The sequence below is a fragment of the Engystomops pustulosus genome, chromosome 11 (genome assembly GCF_040894005.1).
Source record: "Engystomops pustulosus chromosome 11, aEngPut4.maternal, whole genome shotgun sequence".
NCBI classification, from domain to species: domain Eukaryota; kingdom Metazoa; phylum Chordata; class Amphibia; order Anura; family Leptodactylidae; genus Engystomops; species Engystomops pustulosus.
This window is the reverse complement of record NC_092421.1, coordinates 9,089,670-9,116,957: the sequence shown is the minus strand read 5'-3', so window position 1 is coordinate 9,116,957 and position 27,288 is coordinate 9,089,670. Positions and strand designations below refer to the sequence as shown.

The 27,288-nt window shown below is 44.8% G+C and overlaps 1 protein-coding gene across 1 annotated transcript in view; it reads right to left on the bottom strand.

Moving 5' to 3' along the window:
• The window catches only part of LOC140106447 (uncharacterized), a 36,583-nt gene extending 9,688 nt beyond the window's left edge, over window positions 1-26,895 (bottom strand). The window contains exons 1-8 of the mRNA XM_072130895.1: window positions 26,538-26,895; window positions 19,351-19,561; window positions 11,226-11,393; window positions 10,401-10,524; window positions 10,203-10,315; window positions 8,892-9,003; window positions 7,164-7,556; window positions 2,355-3,140 (exon numbers count right to left, since the gene is read on the bottom strand). Of these exons, the coding sequence (XP_071986996.1) occupies window positions 2,355-3,140; window positions 7,164-7,556; window positions 8,892-9,003; window positions 10,203-10,315; window positions 10,401-10,524; window positions 11,226-11,393; window positions 19,351-19,428 (1,774 nt within the window). The 5' untranslated portion in view covers window positions 19,429-19,561; window positions 26,538-26,895. The remainder of the gene's footprint in view (window positions 1-2,354; window positions 3,141-7,163; window positions 7,557-8,891; window positions 9,004-10,202; window positions 10,316-10,400; window positions 10,525-11,225; window positions 11,394-19,350; window positions 19,562-26,537) is intronic.
• Window positions 26,896-27,288: the final 393 nt, after the last annotated feature.

The following is a 27,288-nucleotide window of genomic DNA, read 5'->3' as shown; positions in this document are numbered from 1 at the left end:
CAACCCATAGTTACAGACGGACCCCTCTGCCCACTCTGACCCCTGGTGACCTCTCTGGATGTTACTATAGTCCCAGACTGCAATGATCAGCTGTAAGGTGTCTGTAATGAAGCTTTATGGATAATCCTTGGTCCCATTACAGCAAAAATGTCACTGGAACAAAACAAAATAAATTTGTTTACAACTTAAATTAGTTTCGACTTACATACAAATTCAACTTAAGAACAAACCTCCGGACCATATCTTGTATGTAACCCGGGGACTGCCTGTATATATCCTTATGCATACTACACAGTGGCGTTGATGGGGCGGGTACCGAGCATGCTATACTGGTACATGTATACACATAAGAGCGGTGGTCCCGTCACTGTACAGTCATGGCCAAAAGTTTTGAGAATGATACAAATGTTAATTTTTGCAGAGTCTACTGCATCAGGTTTTATAATGGCAATGTGAGTGATCAGCTTGACATAACAACGGACCCTCGATTTGCTCTCAAGGCACTGGCTTCATTTGCGAGGCTGCACACGTGTGCGCCCCTAAGCATCATGGCAGGAAGCACTGGTGCCAAGAGCTCCCCTGGTGCCTGATTGAACTCACATCTAGGTAAATATACTTGTTTTTTACTCTAGACAGAGATCATATCTGCGCTTCCCAATGGAGAGGGGAAGGTTGACAAGAGCTGAGAAGACCCAAACTTCCCTTGGCCAATCACAGCCATGTTGCGAAGGGTGTTAATCTGGCAAATTGGCTGTTCGCCAGACAATTCGGCAATATGTTCAGGTCGTGGGGCACACCAAACAGGAAGTCTAGTGGTGAGGCCTCCCCACTCCCCTTCTCCAGCCACCGGTATTCTACATCCGGCCCTGGCAAGCAGAGGTGTATGACAGGGGCTATAGATTATGTGTCGGCCTCGGTAAAGCTACATGCTATCACGGTTGCTCCCGCCCATATCTCGGGTCGCAGGCTGACCCGTACCGCTCTGAACACGCTAGCGTGGCGGACTCTGGTGAAAACCCACTTAGATTCCGGTCCCAGGTGTCGGCTTGTGTCATCGTCCGCGATGGTCCAGTGAGGCCTGACACATGTATAGCTATTTGATCACAAAACCGTGTATTGTAGTGAGCAGAAATTTAAAGGACACCTGTCATCAGGTCTGTGTCACTAGTCCTGTCACTACTACCTGTTGGAGCAGCTCACAAGGATCCCATCCCAGCCTTTATCTAGTTATTTCATACATTAATCATTGTAAAATCATCTATTCTTTATTATGTAAATGAGGCTGGTCACATGGTCAGAGGCAGTGATGTCACCCCCGTTTCCCCTCCCCTCTCCCTGCTCATGTCTGTGTATAATGTATAGTAAAGCATTGCTGGTGTCTGTGCTTTACCTGCTGACATGCTGCATCCTCCTAATACACAGAGACACAGACATCAGCTACACAAGTACCTGACATAACATGGCTGCAGCCTGGAGCTGTTGTATCTCTCCTATACACACACACACACACAGGCTGCAAGGGGCATGCCCATCAGCAACACATGGAGCAGCCATTACATGGAGCAGCTGTCAGTCAAGCACTGGGGGTGTGGCTGTGCCTCCCACTCATGAATCAGCTTGAATATGATAATGACTCATTGGACATCTCACAGGTCATTTGCATACAGCTTTAGGACCTCATTGCTTAGGTTTACAGGCATGTAGAGGGACAATGAAGGGATAGAGGCAACGCTTTCTAATGGCAGTTTATGAAAATATATTTAGATTAGGGGGGTTATTTTGCATGACGGGTTCTCTTTAAGGAACATCCAAAAACTCGACAATCTGTATTGCCCTGTTACTTAGGCTACATTCACACTGCGGCATGGGGGATGTATATACGGACGATATACGTACCCATAGACGGCAATGGGCGCACGTGCGGCACCATACCGCTCCATACCCCGGAAAAAGATAGGACACGTCCTATCTTTTCCCGTATCACGGCGGGGTGCACCATACATCCCTATGGAGAGGGGCGGGGTGAGCAGCGTTCACCTCCTCCTCTTGTTCCCACGCGCTGCCGTGTGCCCGCCGTGCTATGGCACAGTGGCAACGGCAGTGTAAATCTAGCCTTAATAGATCTCCATCATTGTTTTCTTCCAATCCACACTGTATCCGTTTTTTTATTACGTTGACAATATAGCTGCATTCACATTTACAATGCGCTAACAAACGCAATGCATGACTGCAGCCAGTGACAAGGGACGGGTGACGACGCTGGACAATACCTTTAACCAAGTGACGCACAAATTACACAGCATTAAATATATATTTAAAAAATATTTTTTACAACCAATCCATTTTTTTATGTTATTTTAAAATGGCCGTATAGTGCTCTATATCCAGAAAATGAAAGCGGCTTTTCATGTGTGAATGAGTCCTTTCATGGCTTAACATGATGCCTTTCCGCGCAAAACTTTTCCCACATACCGAACACGAATATGGCTTCTCCCCCGTGTGAATTCTCCGATGCAGAAGAAGACAGGACTTCTGGGAAAACCTCTTCCCGCATTCTGTGCACAAATACGGCTTCTCGTCAGTGTGAGTTTTCTGATGGGCAATGAGATAGGATCTTTGGGAAAAGCGTTTCCCACACTCCGTGCATGAGAACGGTTTCTCGCCTGTGTGGATTCTTTGATGTAGGAGAAGGTTTGCATTCCGGGTAAAATATTTGCCGCATTCGCAGCAAAGAAACGGTTTCTCGCCCGTGTGACTCTTCTGATGGCGAAAGAGTGTAGATTTACGAGCAAAACTTTTGCCGCACTCAGGACATGGATATGGCTTCTCCCCCGTGTGAATTCGTTGATGTCTGACGAGTTCCGCGTTCCAGTTGAAGCATTTGCCGCATTCGTTGCACGAGTAGATCTTGTAGCGTCTAAATGGACTATGGTGCGGAATAATATCCGACGTGGTGGGGAAGCGGATATGCGCCTCAGACGGATCAATTATTCTGGGTTCTGGACTGTGAAATATTGGATACACATCCGGGGTAATGGGGATTTCACCTTCAAGATCTTGTTTGATACCGATGGCGTCTATGTCACAGGGAGGGGATAACACTGGACGTTCTTCAGCATTGATCTCGCTGATTATTTCTGCTGGAGGTAAAAGATTTATATGAGAATCTTCCCTTTAATGTTAGTGAGACATAGAAATATATGTTTATAGAACCCCATATGTAAAGAATTTTGAGTAAAAACCGGCATACATACCTCTCTTTGTCAAACAAATCTCTTAAACTGCTGTTAATTGACAAATGGGTGTGTCTTAGTTTGCCTACCATGTTCTGCTAAAGGGAATATTTTGGCCATTAACCTATAAAAAAAAAACAATTTCCCTAAAAAATCAAATTTGACTCTTCTGCATCTCAGAGATGAGTCAAGTTTAGTTATTGCATCGGCAGTGTCACTTGAGAAGCCCCTTTCTTCTGTTCTGTAGCACCTAGGAGCAGGCTTTGCGTAGAAAGCTTCTCCACTTACTTCCAGTGGATAGAATCTGTCCATGTGATGTGATGCAGGTGCAGGAGCCGATATTATCACTGAGAGTAATAGGAGGTGTGCGATGATATCGGCTCCTGCACCTGAGTGTCCATCACATCACATCACATGGACAGATTCTATCCACTGGAAGAAAACATAGAAACTTTCTATAGAAGCAAAGCAAGCAGAGATCTAGAAAAGTGCGTGGAACTGGTACAGAAAGTATATTGGAAAATTGTATAACTTTTCCTTACACAAATCATATCAAATATTTGCTGAAAGTGGAACAACCCCTTTAAATCTAAAACGAGTTTGGAAATTGCAGGTGGTAAGGATCAAACCAATATCAGTTCACCTACTAAAGAAATTCTGAATCAATTTTGTAGTAGGTTAACAGAGGTTGAACATAGAGAGGGAACACGCTAGTAGATAATCACAAGATTTTATAGTCAAGATGAAAGAACAGAATAAGTTCTACCATCACCATAGACAGGGGGCATCCTCTACACCTAGAGGAGAGGAGGTCCTACCATCACCATAGACAGGGGGCATCCTCTACACCTAGAGGAGAGGAGGTTCTACCATCACCATAGACAGGGGGCATCCTCTACACCTAGAGGAGAGGAGGTTCTACCATCACCATAGACAGGGGGCATCCTCTACACCTAGAGGAGAGGAGGTTCTACCATCACCATAGACAGGAGGCATCCTCTACACCTAGAGGAGAGGAGGTTCTACCATCACCATAGACAGGGGGCATCCTCTACACCTAGAGGAGAGGAGGCTCTACCATCACCATAGACAGGAGGCATCCTCTACACCTAGAGGAGAGGAGGTTCTACCATCACCATAGACAGGGGTATCCTCTACACCTAGAGGAGAGGAGGTTCTACCATCACCATAGACAGGGGGCATCCTCTACACCTAGAGGAGAGGAGGTTCTACCATCACCATAGACAGGAGGCATCCTCTACACCTAGAGGAGAGGAGGGTCTATCATCACCATAGACAGGGGTATCCTCTACACCTAGAGGGGAGGAGGTTCTGCCATCACCATAGACAGGGGGAATCCTCTACACCTAGAGGAGAGGAGGTTCTACCATCACCATAGACAGGGGGCATCCTCTACACCTAGAGGAGAGGAGGTCCTACCATCACCATAGACAGGGGGCATCCTCTACACCTAGAGGAGAGGAGGTTCTACCATCACCATAGACAGGGGGCATCCTCTACACCTAGAGGAGAGGAGGTTCTACCATCACCATAGACAGGGGGCATCCTCTACACCTAGAGGAGAGGAGGTTCTACCATCACCATAGACAGGAGGCATCCTCTACACCTAGAGGAGAGGAGGTTCTACCATCACCATAGACAGGGGGAATCCTCTACACCTAGAGGGGAGGAGGTTCTGCCATCACCATAGACAGGGGGAATCCTCTACACCTAGAGGAGAGGAGGTTCTACCATCACCATAGACAGGGGGCATCCTCTACACCTAGAGGAGAGGAGGTTCTACCATCACCATAGACAGGGGGCATCCTCTACACCTAGAGGAGAGGAGGTTCTACCATCACCATAGACAGGGGCATCCTCTACACCTAGAGGAGAGGAGGTTCTACCATCACCATAGACAGGGGGCATCCTCTACACCTAGAGGAGAGGAGGTTCTACCATCACCATAGACAGGGGGCATCCTCTACACCTAGAGGAGAGGAGGTTCTACCATCACCATAGACAGGGGGCATCCTCTACACCTAGAGGAGAGGAGGTTCTACCATCACCATAGACAGGGGGCATCCTCTACACCTAGAGGAGAGGAGGTTCTACCATCACCATAGACAGGGGACATCCTCTACACCTAGAGGAGAGGAGGTTCTACCATCACCATAGACAGGGGCATCCTCTACACCTAGAGGAGAGGAGGTTCTACCATCACCATAGACAGGGGACATCCTCTACACCTAGAGGAGAGGAGGTTCTACCATCACCATAGACAGGGGCATCCTCTACACCTAGAGGAGAGGAGGTTCTACCATCACCATAGACAGGGGCATCCTCTACACCTAGAGGAGAGGAGGTTCTACCATCACCATAGACAGGGGGCATCCTCTACACCTAGAGGAGAGGACGTTCTACCATCACCATAGACAGGGGGCATCCTCTACACCTAGAGGAGAGGACGTTCTACCATCACCATAGACAGGGGGCATCCTCTACACCTAGAGGAGAGGAGGTTCTACCATCACCATAGACAGGGGGCATCCTCTACACCTAGAGGAGAGGAGGTTCTACCATCACCATAGACAGGGGGCATCCTCTACACCTAGAGGAGAGGAGGTTCTACCATCACCATAGACAGGGGCATCCTCTACACCTAGAGTGGAGGAGGTTCTACCATCACCATAGACAGGGGGCATCCTCTACACCTAGAGGAGAGGGAGTTCTACCATCACCATAGACAGGGGCATCCTCTACACCTAGAGGAGAGGAGGTTCTACCATCACCATAGACAGGGGGCATCCTCTACACCTAGAGGAGAGGAGGTTCTACCATCACCATAGACAGGGGGCATCCTCTACACCTAGAGGAGAGGAGGCTCTACCATCACCATAGACAGGGGACATCCTCTACACCTAGAGGAGGTTCTACCATCACCATAGACAGGGGGCATCCTCTACACCTAGAGGAGAGGAGGTTCTACCATCACCATAGACAGGAGGCATCACTACACCTAGAGGAGAGGAGGTTCTACCATCACCATAGACAGGGGGCATCCTCTACACCTAGAGGAGAGGAGGCTCTACCATCACCATAGACAGGGGGCATCCTCTACACCTAGAGGAGAGGAGGTTCTACCATCACCATAGACAGGGGGCATCCTCTACACCTAGAGGAGAGGAGGTTCTACCATCACCATAGACAGGAGGCATCACTACACCTAGAGGAGGGGCGATTCTACCATCACCATAGACAGGGGGAAAGATATGGAGATTATGATCTTGGGACAGTTACCAATATATTCAAAGAATAATAAAAAATAGGTATTTTATATAAATTGTTTTTGTAGCAAGACTTGCGTTGGTTAAAAAAATTGAATACAGGAAAATGGGCCAAGAGAATGGATAAATTCAGTTTCCCAGGTAATACAATACAAGAGCATGCAAAGAGTTAATACGGTAATTTGGGCAGTACAACTATGGGAAAAATGGGATTAGTATGTATAGTCCTAAGGGAGTGGTAAAATAAGTGGAGGGATGTAGGGAGATGGAAAGGAGGAATGGGATATGTGTTTTGTTTTTCTCATTTTCCTCCTGCGGCACCCCACGATGTTTTGCTTTAAAATATCCCTAGAGTACATGTCCTGGACCATCTGGGACTGTGGGAGGAGGCCATGAGTCCTATCTGGTGATCGTTGTGCTGGGTGCCCACAGAGAGGAGTCTGAGTGCCACCTCTGGCATCCATCCCATAGGTTCACCACCACTAGGCCGCTCTACTGGTCCTATCTAGACCCAGTGGTCATAAAGGACTTCTATGACATAATACACGATCCATTGAAGTCTCACAGATTTTTTTTGCCACTGAGGAAGTAAAAATAAGGTTAGGATGTCAAAATAAAAGAAACCGCAAGAAGAGAACCTCACCTGAATGACTCTTCTGGTGTTTAAACAACGTAGATTTGCGTGTAAAACATTTCCCACATTCGGAGCACGCGTATGGCTTCTCCCCCGTGTGGCTGCGCAGGTGTCGGATCAGCTCGGCGTTCCAGGTAAAACATTTGTCACATTCAGGACACGGAAAGGTTTTGAAACGTTTGAACGGTGGACAGTGGTGAGGGATGAAGTCTGTGAAATGAGGAAATGGTGCCCGTGTCTCAGAGAGAAGATTGGAAGGCAGATCAATGTGTGGAAATATTGGGCAGATCGTTGGGCTTATGGGCTTCTCTGCAGAACATTCTGTGACATCATTGTCTTCGGTCTCGTAATCTGAAAAGATGACAATCTGCTCCTCCGAGCTATTCACGCCCGAGTGTCCATCTAATATATAAAGGACAAACAACGACAAGGAGTGAGAAAACACATCCATCCTAGAAGGAACATTACATCTTATGTCTCCAACTAGACTAAGAACATTAGATCAATGTTGGTCAAACACCATGAATTAACATCTAATATGTGTGGAGTCTCAAAGTTTCCCAGTTGGAAAGTCATAATCTACTGCTGCAGGTCCCTCCTATTTATCAATGCAGAGAGATGTAAACAAACATCCAAAGAGTCTGCACACAGCACTAAAGGAAGCATAAGGGATGATGAATCAATTGATGAACATTCAGAGATTATTAAAGGGAACCTGTCATCAGAAATTGGCCTAATAAACCACTACCAGTATGTTGTCAAGCAGTGGAGCAGCTTCTAGATCACGCGTCTTTGATGGTCCAGCTTGGTGACATCATCCAGAAAATCAACTTTGAAGAAGTAAGATGTTAATTGGTTGTATAAAGTCAGGGAGGCGGAGCGTTTAACACTGAAGTCCAGCTTTCCCTGCCTCTGAAGGCTCCTCCTAAGTGATTGCTATCATCCATCAGATTTAAGGAGATTTGATCAGTGATGTCCAAGGACGCAGGACCATAATTACAGTGAAGAGGGTGTTTTAAGCAGGGAAAGCTTGACTTCTGTATTAAACTCTCCGCCCCCCTGACTTCATAAAACCAATTTACATCTCACTTCAAAGTGGATTTTCTGGATGATGCCACCACACTAGGTCATGAAAGAAACATGATCTAGAAGCTGCTCAGATGCTTGACAACATACTGCTAGTGGTTTATTAAGCCAATTTCTGATGACAGGTTCCCTTTAAGGCAGTAAAAGCACATGGGCAATGTAAAAGAGCATCCAACCCCCTGTAATAAAACCTGTGATTGCAGGGGCCGGCCATTTCTCCCCCTGTTCTCCCCGTACTACCCCCTATCCCAGTGGTGGCGAACCTATGGCACTGGTGCCAGAGGTGGCACTCGGAGGCATCTCTGTGGGCACACGGGCTGTCTCCCAGGCACAGAGTTTGCCAGACATGGCATCTTCCTGCAGTCTCAGGCAGTCCAAGTAGTGCCCTGCTATTTTAAAATGACCCATCCTGTGCTGCTTGGTCCTGTCCGAAGAGTGAAAATGTGTCAGATTGGAGCTCAAAGATTCTGGTAGCAATAAGTTTGTTACTGCCTAAATTGCTGTGTTGGCACTTTGGAAAAGCTAATGGTTTTTGGGTCTCATTTTGGGCACTCGATCTCTAAAAGGTTCGCCATCACTGCCCTATCCCATCCTGGACTCCTCAATGCCTTCATTATACGGGGAAGGATTTGAGAATTTTCCAATCCAAACCTGGATCAGCATCCGAAGGACTTTCCTCTTCTTTACACCGATGAAAATTCATCATAAACTTTTCTTGTCCTTTATCTAAAAGTTCAACATTAAAACCAAAGTCATTTTCATCCTATATAAGAAAAATCAAAAAGAAGGGAAAAAAAAGTTACAGATGGGAAACATTTACAGTGAAATCAGCGCAGACGCAGCGAGAATGACAGCAGGACAAGCCACACAACGCTGGTTTTATGTCATTGCCCCTGATCAGGTGGAGGATTCCTTTACAACATCCCATTATCTGGTGTAACCAGGAAAGTGCTAGCTGTAATAATCCCTGCACACAGGGTGACGATCTGAGATCTGTGCTCATTATTGCTGGGATTGGTCGGTGCAAAAGGACCTTCACCTGAACAGCGGGTCCTGTGCCATTGGCAAGTTATACATTTTCATGTCTAACCTTTCCATGTCAACAGCAGGATGCAGTTATCACAATTCCTACTAAATCCAGGACAAGCAGCATTTTGGCATTTCAGGCATTTTGCTATGTGGACAATATGACCAGTGCAGTACACATTCTAGTATTATAATAATTCCTAATTATTTATATAGCGCACACAGATTACGCAGCGCTGCACAATGCTTGACAAACCAGTCCCTGTCCTCAATGGGGTTCACAGTCTAACCAACCTACCAGTATGTTTTGGAGTGTGGGAGAAAACCAGAGAACCTGGAGGAGACCCACGCAAACACGGAGAGAACATATAAACTCTTTGCAGATGTTGACCTGGTTCTTGAACCCAGGTCACCAGCGCTGCAAGGCTGTAATGCTAACCATTGAGCCACCATGCTTTTTTTTTGTATTCTACATAAAAAACAACGTCGTAATCCTCCAGACAATAATCCGATGCTGCCTCCAGTCTGGCTTTCTGATTAAGTCATAAAAGAGTCATCTTTTTCTGTATGAGAGTATGCTATGGTAAGGGGCTACTGACCTTCTACCAGGACGATAACTCTGTTGTTTGTAAATCTGCTCGGCAATGTTGCCATTTGTATCCGATTCTGCACCAGGACGGTTTTATACTGGTCCGAACTTGCATTTCCCATTTGTGGGATTATTAAAGTTTTATCGTATTTATCATTCCTACTTGGGGTATGTGTATTAATTAAAAAATTAATTGAAATAAAATGGCTATTATCAGCCCTAACCCCTTCCCTTAAAGAATTATACTAAACCCTCAACATTTCCTAAAAGCAAACACTTGTCCCATCAACTATGATGCAAGAAAGATGCTGCGCAGTAATAATTTCTGGTCACGGGACGTCACTCACTTTATCACCCTCTTTCGTGAGGTCAGACATTTCAGCAGTATGGAGAACGTCAGGGCCGTGCTCTTCACTTGTAATATCTTCGATTTTCCTTTTATCTGACTTTTCTGTAAAATCTAAATGCAGCAAGTGAATGTGTTGTTAATGTTTGATAATTACATGTGGAAAATAACTGACAATGAAAAAACAGTATACGGTCACCTGGTGATGTGAGGGGCTGGTGCTCCTCCATCATGAGGTCCTTGTACTGGTCCTTGTGCTCTTCTATGTAGTCCCACTCCTCCATGGAGAAATAGATGGAGACATCCTGACACCTTATAGGAACCTGACACCCACAATGACACAGTCATCACCCTGACACATTGGGGCATATTTATCAAGTGTCTGAATGTCAGAATATTTTTGTTGTTGCCCATGCCAATCAATCACAGCTCAGCTTTCATTTAAACAGTGCTCATGAATATTTTAAAGGGGAGCTGTGATTGGTTGCCATGGGCAATTAGAAATATTCTGACTTTCAGACAGCTTGATAAATCTGCCCCATTATCCCTTGAGTATAAGGCTGCATTCACACGACCGTTTGGGGACGTATATATGGCCCCAAGCTTACGTCCCCCATAGGCCGTCAATGGGTGCATGGAGTGGTATGGTTGTGCACACGTGCGGCTCCGTACTGCTCAGGACATGTCCTACCTTTTCCCGGAGTACGGTGCCGCACGTCTGCTCAACCGTGCCACTCTGTGCACCCATTAAGGCCCCATTGGAGACGTATATATGGCCACAAGCTTGCGGCCATATATACGTCCCCCATAGGCCGTCAATGGGCGCACGGAGTGGTACGATTGAGCACACGTGCGGCTCCCTACACGGGGAAAAGGTACAGCGCCGTGCAACTCTATGGAGAGGGAAGGGGACAACCCTCCTCCTCTCCAAGGCGCCAGACGTATGTCCGCCCAGCTACGGCCTTGTGGACATACGTTCATGTAAATGCAACCTAATACTGTATAAGGTCCCAGCATCGCTCACCTCTCCAGTCAGCAGCTCCAGGATCTTGTTGGTGAGCTCCAGGATCTTCTGCTCAGTGTTTCTTTCTGCAGCAGGGCCCCCTTTCCTGTCCCATCCTCCCAATACTTTGGAACCTCCACAGCTCCTTTTAATAAGGCTCGTAGATAATTCCTTTACAAATGTATAATCCTATAGACAGACACCTAAAGTCAGAGCTGGCCAGGATGCATATAAATACATATATACGTGCATATAAATGTTCTGTAAATACAAAACAGCTGGGGAAAATAAAAAAAATCTAATAAAAAAACAACAGCCATCACTTGGTGCAGATAACACTAAAAACGGGTAGTCATGTGATCTAGGCAAGTTCAAATTTGTTCACCTTGGAGGTAAATATCACCTCTTGAACGTTACAACCTTTCTGGTTTCAGGCGTATGAGGTCAATGCCTGAAAATGTCACATGTATATGGATAATGGGAAAAAGGTTTAGGGTTGCAAAACTTTTACCTCTATTCATATAAATGCAAAACAAAAAGGAGGTGCCGCACCCAGAGGATGACTTGATATGCATACCAGATTTTGGTACAACTGGAAAACAAAGATTTCCTTTTTTTAAATTCAGCCATTTGCAGCACAGGACATTCTTTTTCTCATTTTGAATTATTTGCATTGATTTGAATTGATCGTTAATATACTGTATATACTCGAGTATAAGTCGACCCGAGTATAAGCCGAGACCCCTAATTTTGACACAAAAAAACCTGGAAAAACCTAGTTACTCGAGTATAAGCCGAGGGTGGGAAATGCATTGGTCACAGCCTCCCCAGTATATAGCCTGCCAGCCCCCTGGAGTATATAGCCAGCAGCCCCCAGTAGTATATAGCCTGCCAGCCCCATCAAGTATATAGCCTGCCAGCCCCATCAAGTATATAGCCAGCCAGCCCCCTGGAGTATATAGCCAGCCCCCTGGAGTATATAGCCTGCCAGCCCCATCAAGTATATAGCCTGCCAGCCCCATCAAGTATATAGCCTGCCAGCCCCATCAAGTATATAGCCAGCCAGCCCCCTGGAGTATATAGCCAGCCCCATCAAGTATATAGCCTGCCAGCCCCATCAAGTATATAGCCTGCCAGCCCCATCAAGTATATAGCCTGCCAGCCCCATCAAGTATATAGCCTGCCAGCCCCCTGGAGTATATAGCCTGCCAGCCCCCTGGAGTACATAGCCAGCCCCATCAAGTATATAGCCTGCCAGCCCCATCAAGTATATAGCCTGCCAGCCCCATCAAGTATATAGCCTGCCAGCCCCATCAAGTATATAGCCTGCCAGCCCCATCAAGTATATAGCCTGCCAGCCCCATCAAGTATATAGCCAGCCAGCCCCCTGGAGTATATAGCCAGCCCCATCAAGTATATAGCCTGCCAGCCCCATCAAGTATATAGCCTGCCAGCCCCATCAAGTATATAGCCTGCCAGCCCCATCAAGTATATAGCCTGCCAGCCCCATCAAGTATATAGCCTGCCAGCCCCATCAAGTATATAGCCAGCCAGCCCCCTGGAGTATATAGCCAGCCCCATCAAGTATATAGCCTGCCAGCCCCATCAAGTATATAGCCTGCCAGCCCCATCAAGTATATAGCCTGCCAGCCCCATCAAGTATATAGCCTGCCAGCCCCATCAAGTGTATAGCCAGCCAGCCCCCTGGAGTATATAGCCAGCCCCATCAAGTATATAGCCTGCCAGCCCCATCAAGTATATAGCCTGCCAGCCCCATCAAGTATATAGCCTGCCAGCCCCATCAAGTATATAGCCTGCCAGCCCCATCAAGTATATAGCCTGCCAGCCCCATCAAGTATATAGCCAGCCAGCCCCCTGGAGTATATAGCCAGCCCCATCAAGTATATAGCCTGCCAGCCCCATCAAGTATATAGCCTGCCAGCCCCATCAAGTATATAGCCTGCCAGCCCCATCAAGTATATAGCCTGCCAGCCCCATCAAGTATATAGCCAGCCAGCCCCCTGGAGTATATAGCCAGCCCCATCAAGTATATAGCCTGCCAGCCCCATCAAGTATATAGCCTGCCAGCCCCATCAAGTATATAGCCTGCCAGCCCCATCAAGTATATAGCCTGCCAGCCCCCTGGAGTATATAGCCTGCCAGCCCCCTGGAGTACATAGCCAGCCCCATCAAGTATATAGCCTGCCAGCCCCATCAAGTATATAGCCTGCCAGCCCCATCAAGTATATAGCCTGCCAGCCCCATCAAGTATATAGCCTGCCAGCCCCATCAAGTATATAGCCTGCCAGCCCCATCAAGTATATAGCCTGCCAGCCCCCTGGAGTATATGGCCAGCCCCCTGGAGTATATAGCCAGCCCCCTGGAGTATATAGCCAGCCCCATCAAGTATATAGCCTGCCAGCCCCATCAAGTATATAGCCTGCCAGCCCCATCAAGTATATAGCCTGCCAGCCCCATCAAGTATATAGCCTGCCAGCCCCATCAAGTATATAGCCTGCCAGCCCCATCAAGTATATAGCCTGCCAGCCCCCTGGAGTATATGGCCAGCCCCCTGGAGTACATAGCCAGCCCCATCAAGTATATAGCCTGTCAGCCCCATCAAGTATATAGGCTGCTTGCCTGTCCCCTCGAGTACATAGCCTGCCAGCCCATCCCGGTTCGTTGCAGGCACCATGACATCAGCCGCAAGCTGACATCATAGTGTGTGCTGATGCGGCTGACCTCATGAAGACTGTGATGGACCAGGACCCGATGTCGGAGCCGCAATGGATGCCGGGGAGCTTATACTCGAATATATGTGGTACTGCACCGTATATAATAGAATGATTAGAAGGAGTCTTGGGAAGCAATAAGAAGGAGGTTCCACACTACCAACTTATATGTAGGTGATAGGGGTGGTCAAAATTAAAGTGAGGTTGCGTTGTTAAAAGTAGAGGACATTGGAAATGGTGTTGGGTCCACATTTTGCCAAGCTGTATTGGAAGGCCTTGGTTTATTCCAAGGGTTTGGAAAACCTCACTCAAGGTGAGCTGACTGAAGCGTGACGGCTCTCGAAGACTATTCCCTGGGTATCCAATATCAGCGAGAAAAGAGCTAGGCAAATAATTACTTGAGGAAAATACACATCTTTTTGTTCATAGTATTCCAAGTCAAACACATATCAATATACAAATCATATTAAAAATATACCAAGGGAACCAGGTGTCCCAGATGACAATTGGGACCACACAGAATACCAAAACGGCCCCCCTCCGTCTAGAGCCCCATAGGTGAAAGCATGTAAAAAATGTTAGTGACAGTGCCCAAAAATAGGGCCAATGAAATAAAGGAGGGTAAATAGCAATGCAGTTCTAGCCTATTTAGTACCCCGGAGGTACCTTCCGGTGTATACAGTTATTGGCTTTACATATTGCACTTACCCGCAGGCATGGTAAAAACAGGCAGAGGGCAGACAGGAGGAAGGCCGAGCAGGTACACCCCGACGCGCGTTTTGCTGATGCTTCGTCAGGAGGTGAAGAGTGTGTGTTGTGTCCTCCTATATACACATCAAACCTGTGTGTCTGCTTGAAGACGCGCCCACCGCGTGACGCATCGGTCCACTGAGGTTGCGCACTGGGCATACATCACCATGGTGCGCCCGACCCGATCACGTGGTCAGGTCGCCGCTGCCATGGAGACGCGTCCCGTCTGTGTGCACTCCCCAATGGACCGGCACGACGCACGCGCCTAGGCGCGTCAGCAGAACGCCGGGATGTATATCAACAGGTACATATGAATCGAATAAAATACAATACAATAAAATTGCCTGTGAATGTTTAGCATTAGAAGGTTTGGAAGACAGAAGAGAAAGGGGATTAGTCAATATGCCTTATACATGTGTTATCCCATATATCCGTCTTTCAAGTTATGCTCAGACATATATGCTGGATAAGTGAATAAACATACGTGTTCTATAAGCAGTGGGTAAATAAATGACAACATATTTGCAGTTGTACATAACAAAAATAGATGAGCAGATACACCGGTACATTTGTATATAACAGGATACCCTTAAAATTTATATTCTGGGAAGCCAAAAAATGTCCCAGATATCCTGATGTATGTGCAAGCAAAAGAGCCATTGCCATGATATAAAGTGCATAATAAAGTGCATATGTGATGAAGCAATAATAATATGTGTAAACACTAAGATTAAAGTGCCCATGCATAAGAAATGGGGTTAAAATGAGAAAAAAATGGCCACATTTAATATAAAGCCATGGGATACATAACTATCAATATGGAATAAAGTGTATATAAGTGCAACAAGGTGCACGTGCCAAAATCGGTATGATACCATGAGGAAAAAAAGAGAGAAGGCCATCATAAACACCTGTTACAACCCGTATGGATGGCTAGAAAACCACAGTGCCACAACACAAGCGGAAACAAAGGCAAAAAAAGCATGAAAAGAACATATCACATGTATACATGCAATGGGGCATATAGATGTACATTGTGCCCCCAAGGAGGTATGATTAAAAGGTGTGTGTATAAAATGCAACAGATGTCGCCACTCAGACGCTTTTCTTCTTCTTGAAAGTACCGGGAGTCCCGAGATGAAAAGACTATGTATAAGTCGGACTGTGTTTATTAGAACTTGTATGTTATCTACAGGCAAGGACAAAAACAAAAATTAGACACAACATCAAAGTAACTGGACAAACATTATAAAAAAGGTTTAAAGCTAGTTGCCTCATTGAGACCCTTTGGTTGTATGGTGTCCAGGAGGGTGATCCACCTCAATTCTTTTTGCAAAAGCCTTTTCTTCCCGTCACCCCCCCTAAGTCCCATGAGGACCCTATCTATTCCGCGTACTGTGAGTCCCTTTGGGTTACAGTTATGTTTCTCCCGAAAGTGTTTGGGGACCGGCTGCAATTTAAAGTCTTTTGGAAGACCCAAACTGTTGTTATAACTAGCTGCTCTAATGCTCCGCACATGTTCGAGGACCCTTACCTTTAGGGGTCTGGTCGTCATACCGACATATAGCTTTCCACAGGGACAGCGTAAACAGTAGACCACCAACTCCGTATTGCAGTTGATGTGATGCAGAATTTTATATTCCTTCTCTGCATAGGAGTCGGTGAACCCCTGTGTACGCTCCATGTATTGACAGGCCTTGCATTTGCCACAACAGTATGACCCCCATCCAGCATATATGTCTGAGCATAACTTGAAAGACGGATATATGGGATAACACATGTATAAGGCATATTGACTAATCCCCTTTCTCTTCTGTCTTCCAAACCTTCTAATGCTAAACATTCACAGGCAATTTTATTGGATTGGATTGTATTTTATTCGATTCATATGTACCTGTTGATATACATCCCGGCGTTCTGCTGACGTGCCTAGGCGCGTGCGCCGTGCCGGTCCATGGGGGAGTGCACACAGACGGGACGCGTATCCATGGCAGCGGCGACCTGACCACGTGATCAGGTCGGGCGCACCATGGTGACGTATGCCCAGTGCGCAACCTCAGTGGAGCGATGCGTCACGCGGTGGGCGCGTCTTCAAGCAGACACGCAGGTTAGATGTATATATAGGAGGACACCACACACACTCTTCACCTCCTGACGAAGCATCAGCGAAACGGGCGTCGGGGTGTACCTGCTCGGCCTTCCTCCTGTCTGCCCTCTGCCTGTTTTTACCATGCCTGCGGGTAAGTGCAATATGTAAAGCCAATAACTGTATACACCGGAAGGTACCTCCGGGGTACTAAATAGGCTAGAACTGCATTGCTATTTACCCTCCTTTATTTCATTGGCCCTATTTTTGGGCACTGTCACTAACATTTTTTACATCCTTTCTCCTATGGGGCTCTAGACGGAGGGGGGCCGTTTTGGTATTCTGTGTGGTCCCAATTGTCATCTGGGACACCTGGTTCCCTTGGTATATTTTTAATATGATTTGTATATTGATATGTGTTTGACTTGGAATACTATGAACAAAAAGATATGTTTAAATTTAATTCATTTGCCATATGTAAACATTTATTCAATTGGATATTATTTAAAAAAATGTTCCATGTTGTCCCTTAGAAACGAGATGGCTTCCTTGGATACGACCACCTCGCACTCAGGCAGCAGAGGCCAGACATGTGCTATAGAGTCCTGCCTGACCTCCTGGATTGAGCGATCATTACCACAGGACGGAATGTGCGACATGTATTAACTCCCCGGACATTTAATATTCAGAAACCTTTTGTGTCTTTGTGCAATCCCTCCAGCAAAGGTGGTCGTATCCAAGGACACAGTCTGGTTTCTAAGGGACCATATGACTATATTTATGAGAAATTATCCTCACCCAGGTACATTTTTTTGAATAACATCCAATTGAAGAAATGTTTATATATGACAGATTAATGAAACAGAATGTGAATGCCCAGACTAGAGGAGAACACCCCTTTAACTTTTTAGTAAATAAGGGCAACAGGGCTAAAAAGGATATGTCCCAAAAAAATGTGATAAGCTATGGGGTAGGTGGATGGATACGGCGGGATTACCGAACAGATCATTGATGGATTTGCGAGGCAGTTCTCGCTATCAAATGATACATAAAGATGGATACACTACTGTCTTGGGCTTTTTCATGGTGGGGTCACTTTTGGCACCCTTGAGTTGGAATGATATGAGGCTACCTACTCTCGAGGTAAGATCTATATGGCTTGTATGAACACAAACTAAGCTTTCATCTGCCTGCTGTAGGGAAAAAGAGTGGGGGAGGGGGGATTGGGAAGTTCGGGTTGTTTTGGTCTTTTGTGTCATGGAAGGTCCGTAAAAAAAAGTTATAAAAATCACATGTTTTGATTAAAAAAGTAAAGTCCTACACAATTTGATAAGCCAAAATACAGTTTAACCAATTATCCACGAAAATAATAATACTAAAAATGTCTCCATTAAGAGACCTAGGACATCTATGGTCAGTTTTGCTAATGGTAGAGGTCTACCATTCGATGCCCAATTCTTAATGCAGTAATTAGTTTCTTTTAGGGTATAAGAAACGGCATATAAAATAACTTTTAGAAAAAATATGTTAATGAGCTGGGAGGCTCTCAGGCTTACGTCGCCTGAGCGCCTCTCGGCTTCTCCGGGTTTAAATTTATTCCCCCCCCTCTTGCTGTAAGCCTATTGCTGCTCCCGGCCGAGGACCTAGGAGACAGCACAGGGATATCACAGGCCGGCTCCTAATTCCTCAGCCGGGTGCAAAAGGGCAGAATAATTTAAAACCCGGGAACGCTGGGAGGCTCATTTACATATTTTTTAAAAGTTATTTTCTGAGCTAGTATGCCGTTTCTTTATACACTCAACTGCGAAAATTATTGCATAAAGAAATGGGCATCTAATACTGGAGATCTATCATCAGTAAAACAGATTGTAGATGTCCTTTAAGTTCTTCAAGGCTACACTTATTAAGCTATAAAGATTTAATACACAGATGTGCAGTGCAAATAAAAAAAAAAGTCATTTTTATTTATTTTTTTTATTATTATTATTATTTTTTTTTTTTACAAAGAATATACATACAATACAGACACAAACAGGTATAAAATAATAAGGCTCAAAACAAATTAACCCTACTAATGACTTGCAGAATTAGTTGTGCTGTGGGATTTCTGCAGAAGTGATCCAGCAGTCTCTCCATGCAATAATGAATTAAACCTAGTGGATTTTTTGACCACGGGCAGAAGCTTTCATGCCCCTGCAAACAAACACTGCACAGAGACGGTGATGTGGGACACCGGGGGTACCATGGAGGTAAGTAGAAGCTTATTTTTTTAGGCAGCTCCCCCTCCCCGGCCACATATCTGTTATTCAGAGGTCTCGGACAACCCATTTAATCTTATAAACCATTGAAAATAGCGCAACCAGTATTCAGAAGAGACCCCTCATTTTTGTGATCATATAGTATTCAGACCCAAGTCATGAGACTTCTCACTTATTCTGTGTGCACTGCAGAGATTTTCCCACAAAATGTATCAATTCTTCTAGAGAATTAAATTGCAAGATTCTGGAGATCCTCGCAACATTTTTCGGTATCCCCCCCCCCCCCCCCCCCCCAACAAAAAGACTGCAGAATGTCTCACCTCTCCAGTCAGCAGATAGATGATCTCCAAAGTGAGATTTAATATGGCGTCAGTCACGTGACTCCTGTTCTTGTCCATTCTGTACCTGTCCCAGTCTTATCTTGATGGGATCAATGTAGATCGAGGCGGCTTCTACACGCAATCAATTTAAGAAGATAAATCACCCACAGAAAGGTCAGTTGATTCCAGGAGCCTGTAAGCACTTACGATCCTAAAAAAATGAAAAAAAATTAAAATACGGTAATAATAAATTAAAAAATATAAATATAAAAAAAATAATAATAATAATAATTAATAATAATAATAATCCAGAAATAGTGTCAGGATTTATGTGCCGAACTGTCAGAAACATTTTTATCTAAGATGTCAACAATGGGGGTTATTAACCACTTCAGACCTATTTGGCCCCATTTTTCAGATCTGCCCCGTGTCACTATAAGTGCTTATAGCTTTGGAACGCTATGAGATATCCAGGGGATTAGTTTAAAAATTTGGATGAAATCTTTTGTGTTTATGAAAAAAACAAAAATTTGGAAAAATTCTTTATTTTCAAAGTTCTAAATTCCCTACTTTTGATGCAGACATAGCATAACATAGCACCCAAATAAGTTCATAACTTACATTTCCCAAATGTCTGCTTTATGTTGGCATGGTTTTTTAAGATTCCACATATTTTACTAGAATGTTATAAGGCTCAGAATTTGGGAACCATTTTTAAAAATTTTTTGGAAAATCAGCAAAACCCGTATTTAGATGGACCTGCTCAACTTCTAATTGACAAAGAGGCCTAAATAATAGCGAGACTCATAAATTACCGCATTATGGAAACTACACCCCTCTTTAACCCTTTAGGTGTTTTTTTAGGGGTTAAAACAAAACGGAGGTGCGGTCTACAAATTGTAATATTTTTTGACAATACATTCATTTTGGGTGGAAAATTAGACATTTGCAATGGATTAAAATGAAAAAAGGCTCCACAAAGTTTGATACCCAATTTCTCCCGAGTACACGGATACCCCATATGTGGTGGTGCCTGCTGTATGGGCGCACGGCCGGGCATAGAACAGGCGGAGGGGCATAGAACAGGCGGAGGGGCATAGAACAGGCGGAGGGGCATAGAACAGGCGGAGGGGCATAGAACAGGCGGAGGGGCATAGAACAGGCGGAGGGGCATAGAAGGGAAGGAGCCGCCATGCAGAGCAGATTAGCATTGTCACATTGTACAGGCTATAATTTTTTTTTCTTTTTTTTAATGTGGACCTAAAGGGGCTTATTTTTTTGCCACATGAGATGAACTTTTCGGTTACATAAGTTTGGAACATCTATAGCTAATTGGTGAGATTTTATAAACTCTGTTGGTGAAGGAAATGAAAATCATCAATTTTTTGGAAGATTTTTTTGGGGGGTTATTTTTGGCCGTTTACCACTCCTTAAAAATAGTATATTATTATTTGTATTCTATGGGTCGCCACGATTAAGAAAATACTTCAATTATATAGATTTTTTTTAATATTTTTCCAAATTTTACTGAATAAAATGTAATTTGGCAAAAACTTTATTTTTTGGCTGACATCTGATTAAGGGCTTATTTTTTGCAAGAAGCATTGTTCTTTTTAGTGGTCTTATTTTAAATTGCTTATTTTTTTTATCACTTTTTAGAGCATTTTTTAAAATGATATTAATTAAAAATTATCTTTTTTTGAGGTTCTATTATACGGGGTGCACTTAGTGGGTCCAATAACAATTCTGTTTTATTATGCAGATTGTCATGGACGTAGCGATACCAAATATGTGGGGGTTTTGTGTATTTTATTCAACTTTACTGAATAAAAAATTTGGAGAAAATCTTATTCATTTTAGCATCACCATCTTTTCATATGCATAACTTTTTAATTTTCGGCTGACGAATCTAGTAAAGGGGGTTGTTCTTTTTAGTGGTCTTATATTATATTATATTTTTAAAGTATAATATAAAGGGGGGGGGGCTGGCGGCGTTCTTTTGAGTACCGTATTTTCCGGGCCATTAGGCGCACCGGAATATAAGGCGCAACAGTCCGATGCGCCTTATATATGTAATAATTCCATATATAAGGCGCATCGGACTATAAGGCGCAGGGTCAGGAGCGTGGCGGAGGTCCGGGGGCGGAGCGGAGACCCGACGGGACTCTTAAGTGCGCCTTATAGTCCGGAAAATACGGTATTTGTGGGTATTTTTTATACTTTATTAAGTGTTTTTATGGGAAAGTGACATTTTAGGGGCCTATATATTTATTTTTTATTTATTCTTCTGTTCAAACTTTAGTGTTTTTAACTTTTATTACTATACAAACTTGAACCAACGACGCTCTCAAGTCCAATACACTGCTCTACAATACTAATTCATTGTAGAGCAGTGTTATCTGTCAGGCAGGCAGACGCATGCGCAGACAGTTTACAGTCAGACCCGAAAGGGGTTTGACTGCTCAGGACATCAGGCAGCCGCAGGGCACTCGGCAGACCTCGGGGCTGCCCAAAAAAGGATCGGATCCCCCGGAAAGCCGCATGGGGGAAGACCCTTACATGCCGGGGTCAGCCGCTGCTTCTGGTGCCGACTCAGTTTGTGAGCCGGTGCTAGAAGCGGGACTTTATAGAACGTCACGGTGAGGGAAGTGTCTACCCGCAGGGACGTACTATAACGTCCTGGTGCGCGTAGGGGTTAATCATTAGCCAGTTATTATTAATCTTGAGACTGCGTTGAGTTCTACGTCTGCTTCAGGCCAGATTTATTAGAGAGAACTATTTCTGCACGATGCATCGAAACCTTGATGCTTGTTCGATAGAACATCACAGAACTGTTCAATTTCGAGCGTCTGTCGTTTAGGGTACCATTCTATAGACGCCTAGTAGCTGTTGAATATTCTTTGAATACATCATTCGGGCCATCAGCAGAGGAGGGACCAAGTCATCAGGGAAATATCATGAACTATCTACGTATGGTATCTCAGCTTTTCCTGACACAGGGTCTATAAATTATTTCATGTTATTCAATTAAAGGACATCTACCACCAGGATGTAGGATTGTAAACCAAGCACACTGACATACTGGTGTGTGCCCCCTCTCGCAGGAACTGCTCTTCTTTTAATAAATAAACTTTATTATCCCAAAGAGAACTTAAAGTATCACATGTGCAATAAAGAGACCCTAATTTTACCAAAAAAACTGGAAAAACTATTGACTCGAGTATAAGCCAAGGGTGGGAAATACATTGGTCACAGCCACCCAGTATACAGCCAGCCCCCCCCTGTAGTATACAGCTAGTCAGCTCCAAGTAGTATACAGCCAGCTCCCTGTAGTATACAGCCAGCCAGCTCCCTGTAGTATATAGCCAGCCCCATACACTCACCGGCCACTTTATTAGGTGCACCATGCTAGTATCGGGTTGGACCCCCTTTTGCCTTCAGAACTGCCTCAATTCTTCGTGGCATAGATACAACAAGGTGCTGGAAGCTCCTCAGAGATTTTGCTCCATATTGACATGATGGCATCACACAGTTGCCGCAGATTTGTCGGCTGCACATCCATGATGCGAATCTCCCGTTCCACCACATCCCAAAGATGCTCTATTGCAGTGATGGCGAACCTTTTAGTGACTAAGTGCCCAAACTACAACCAAGACCCACTTATTTATCGCAAAGTGCCAACATAGAAATTTAATTTGTGATTTATACGCCCTGCTCTGTCACAGCTTTTATTCATATCAGCACCCTGAGGACACCAATAAAGCAGAAATTAGAAGAAATTTGGATGTTCATTGTAGATTCCCTCTAGGGTCCAATAAACAGGAAGAATTGTCAGGGCCCTAGCAGGAGCTACAATGATAATCCAGATCTGTCCACACCTTCCCATTCCTCCTGTAGTCCCACGTAGCGCTGTCACTTTAAAATAGCTCTGTGCACAGCAAGTCCTGGGCTGTCTGGGACTGCAGGAAGATACATGGAGTCCTGGCTGGTGATGGCCTGGGTGCCCATAGAAAGGGCTCCGAGTGCCACCTCTGGCACCCGTGCCATAGGTTCGCCACCACTGCTCTATTGGATTGAGATCTGGTGACTGTGGAGGCCATTTGTGTCCAGTGACCTCATTGTCATGTTCAAGAAACCAGTCTGAGATGATTCCAGCTTTATGACATGGCGCATTATCCTGCTGAAAGTAGCCATCAGATGTTACAGGGTACATTGTGCTCATAAAGGGATGGGCATGGGCAGCAACAATACTCAGGTAGGCTGTGGCGTTGTACCAAGGGGCCCAAAGACACCATGACACCAGCACCACCAGCCTGAGCCGCTGATACAAGGCAGGATGGATCCATGACACCACCACCACCAGCCTGACCCGCTGATACAAGGCAGGATGGATCCATGCTTTCATGTTGTTGACGCCAAATTCTGACCCTACCATCCGAATGTCGCAGCAGAAATCGAGACTCATCAGACCAGGCAACGTTTTTCCAATCTTCTACTGTCCAATTTCGATGAGCTTGTGCAAATTGTAGCCTCAGTTTCCTGTTCTTAGCTGAAAGGAGTGGCACCCGGTGTGGTCTTCTGCTGCTGTAGCCCATCTGCCTCAAAGTTCGACATACTGTGCGTTCAGAGATGCTCTTCTGCCTACCTTGGTTGTAACGGGTGGCGATTTGAGTCACTGTTGCCTTTCTATCAGCTCGAACCAGTCTGCCCATTCTCCTCTGACCTCTGGCATCAACAAGGCATTTCCGCCCACAGACCTGCCGCTCACCGGATGTTTTTTCTTTTTCGGACTATTCTCTGTAAACCCTAGAGATGGTTGTGCGTGAAAATCCCAGTAGATCAGCAGTTTCTGAAATACTCAGACCAGCCCTTCTGGCACCAACAACCATGCCACGTTCAAAGGCCTCAAATCACCTTTCTTCCCCATACTGATGCTCGGGAGAACTGCAGGAGATTGTCTTGACCATGTCTACATGCCTAAATGCACTGAGTTGCCGCCATGTGATTGGCTGATTAGAAATTAAGTGTTAACGAGCAGTTGGACAGGTGTACCTAATAAAGTGGCCGGTGAGTGTATGTCAACAGTAAAAGATGGGAGTTGTAGTCTTCTTCCTACACCAACTGCCTGTGAAGCGGCCAATTCATCTGTACTGGGAAGGATTACAAGAAAGCTACAATGTGACCAACCAATATGGTAACAGTAAAGGATGAAGCATTAGTGTTTCATTGTGTGCAATGAATATTCTTTTGGTAACAAAGTATCGCTCTTTATTGATAAGGGAAAAGCAAAATAGACAAAAAACAAAGACAGCAGTCCCCGGGTTACATGCATGATAGGTTCCTTAGGTTTGTTCTTAAGTTGAATTTGTGTGTAAGTAGGAACTGTATATGTTATAATATAAAATATAATTTAAATATAAAAATTATTTTGTCCCAGTGACAATTGGATTTCAAATTTTTTTGCTGTAATGGGATCAAGGATTATGAATAAAGCTTCATTACAGACACCTTACAGCTGATCATTGCAGCCTGGGACTATAGTAACATCCAGAGAGCTTCACTAGAGGTCACAGGGGGTAGAGAGGTCCATCTGTCACTAGGGCTCCTCTGTAAGTCAGGTGTCCTTAAGTAGGGGACCGCCTGTATGCAGAGTTGGTAAAGGACAAAAAATAAATGTGCTTCAGGGAGGCCAGTGCAGCGTGCAACACAATCATGGCATGACAGTTCTTAAAGGAAACCTACCATGTGATTTGATTCATTATGAAGCAAACATACCTGGATAATGCTGGAGCTACACTGATGCAGGATCAGATCTTGGTTAATCCCTGAGCCGAGTGGTTTTGCTGATAAAACAGATATAACATTATGATAATGAAGCTCTTTCGCTTCTATGGCTGCTCCAGCGCTTGATTTCGCGCTTCTCCTAGCCTGTGAGTTTTTCTCTGCAGGAGATGATGATGCAATCACTTTTCTCCCTGCCAGACAGAATAATCAATTGCTGCACCATCCCCCAGCTGCTGTGCATGAGTGATCCAGCTCAGGTTGATTAGTCATGTCTTCACTAATCTCCATTTGTAATTCCAAGCTCCCGTGTGTAATGTGTTGTTCGAGGCAGCAAACAAGATATGTTCCTGCATCAGTGTAGCTATAGTAGTCTCAGGGTATGTTTGCTTCATACTGCATAAAATCACATGGTAGGTTTCCTTTAAATACCTGCTTTAGTCTAGAAGAACGTGCAAAGCCCTTAGTAAATGTGCCCCTTTGTATCTGGGGGAGGTCTGCTACAATGGATTCCCAGTCCCAACACCTCTTTACAAAGGATTCCCTGCCTGATGTCTCCTGCAGACAGATACTGGGAGTCTGTAGAACAGCAGAAGTCATTCAGTCCTGAAAGAATCTCGGTATTACAACCATTCGGAGTATGAAAGGATTGGACAAATATTGATGTTTTGATAAAAATGACATTCCTGCTGACAGGTTCGCTTTAACTTGCAAGTGGGACTGTTATAGTTCAAGCCCAGGGCCAAAAATGAGAAGCAGGAGGCAGAACTGTCCCTTGTACTATATAAACCTATATAATAAAGGGCTCCTACCTTATGGGTATCTGTATGGGTCTGATTCATTGATCCAATCAAGCATTATCCTTTGGTACCCATCAAAAACACTGGGTGTACCCGGGCCTAGGGTACAGAACACCTTTAGGTTGAGACTCCAAAAGATCTCGGGGGTAACCAGGTTTTGTGGCTACTCACCAATATTTTTAAGATTACTTATGGTTCATGGAGGAAAGTAATGATTTCTATTTCCATGGATATCTGTAGGATGTCAAATATCACATGAAGAATGGGTATAAATAGGGCAAATACATTGCTGCAGGTCTATCCATCAGAGCCAGCGACTTAGGATACAAGAACGGATGGTGATATTAAAGGAAAAGGCATTTATGGGTCAGGTGACGGGAGGATAGCAAAGCATTTTATTAACCTTTAATATGCCACATATCTGAGAGACATAACTGTAAATGCCCTAATGGCTATGTGCTCATGGATATCATTCATCACACAGATGGCAGTGCAACCTCCATGAGACCCTGCAAGAGGGTAATATGTCAGATAAGCAAATCTCCATGCACTATTACTAGGAACCCGAAAAATGCAATAATAAACAGAAGAAAACAGTAATAATACCTCTGTCTGGTCACAGCAAGGGAGATTTTTGCACATATTCTGTGCAATTGGAAGGGAAGCTGTGGGCTGGTACCTGCGACCATGGATCCATTCAGTTGCCCACCGATTCCAGTAGGGAAACACTTATAACATCTTGTTGGACTACAAGAAAATGGCTTCCGCCGTCCCTTACTGAGGACAGTTTGTGTTGTGCAGTCATACCGTACTGTTATCTACCAACGGTGACGTCATCTACACCTACACTGATACTCTGGGGTTTAAACCCGTGACCATCTCCGACCGGTTGGCAGCGAGAGGTCGCCCGCTGCTTTTGATTTTCCGTGTGGAACGCACAAACCGGAAGTGTGGAATCCTAGCTTCCGGGAGGGCGGGGCTAATGCTGACATACCTGAATAAGGTGTTTATGTGGTGTGTAGAACAACACTTGTTTTCACCCAAGTAGCAAATAACTGTATTTGGAATGTAAGGGGTTAAATAACATTATTAAATCGACAATAATAGCGCAAGCAAACTACAATGCATTGAAAGTCGCAGACTGCATTCACACGTGGCGTTTCAATTGCGTTTTTTAAACGCCATTAATAAGCTCCACCCCTGATCACACAGTGAGTTAATATTGCATTTCCTGCACATTTAGTAAAGGCTCAGGATCGGGGGTGGAGTGTTGAACATTTCACTGCTCCTAGATCCATATGTAGTGATGCATGAGCCGCCATAGTTATCCCTGGATACAGCCTCAGCATCAGAATTT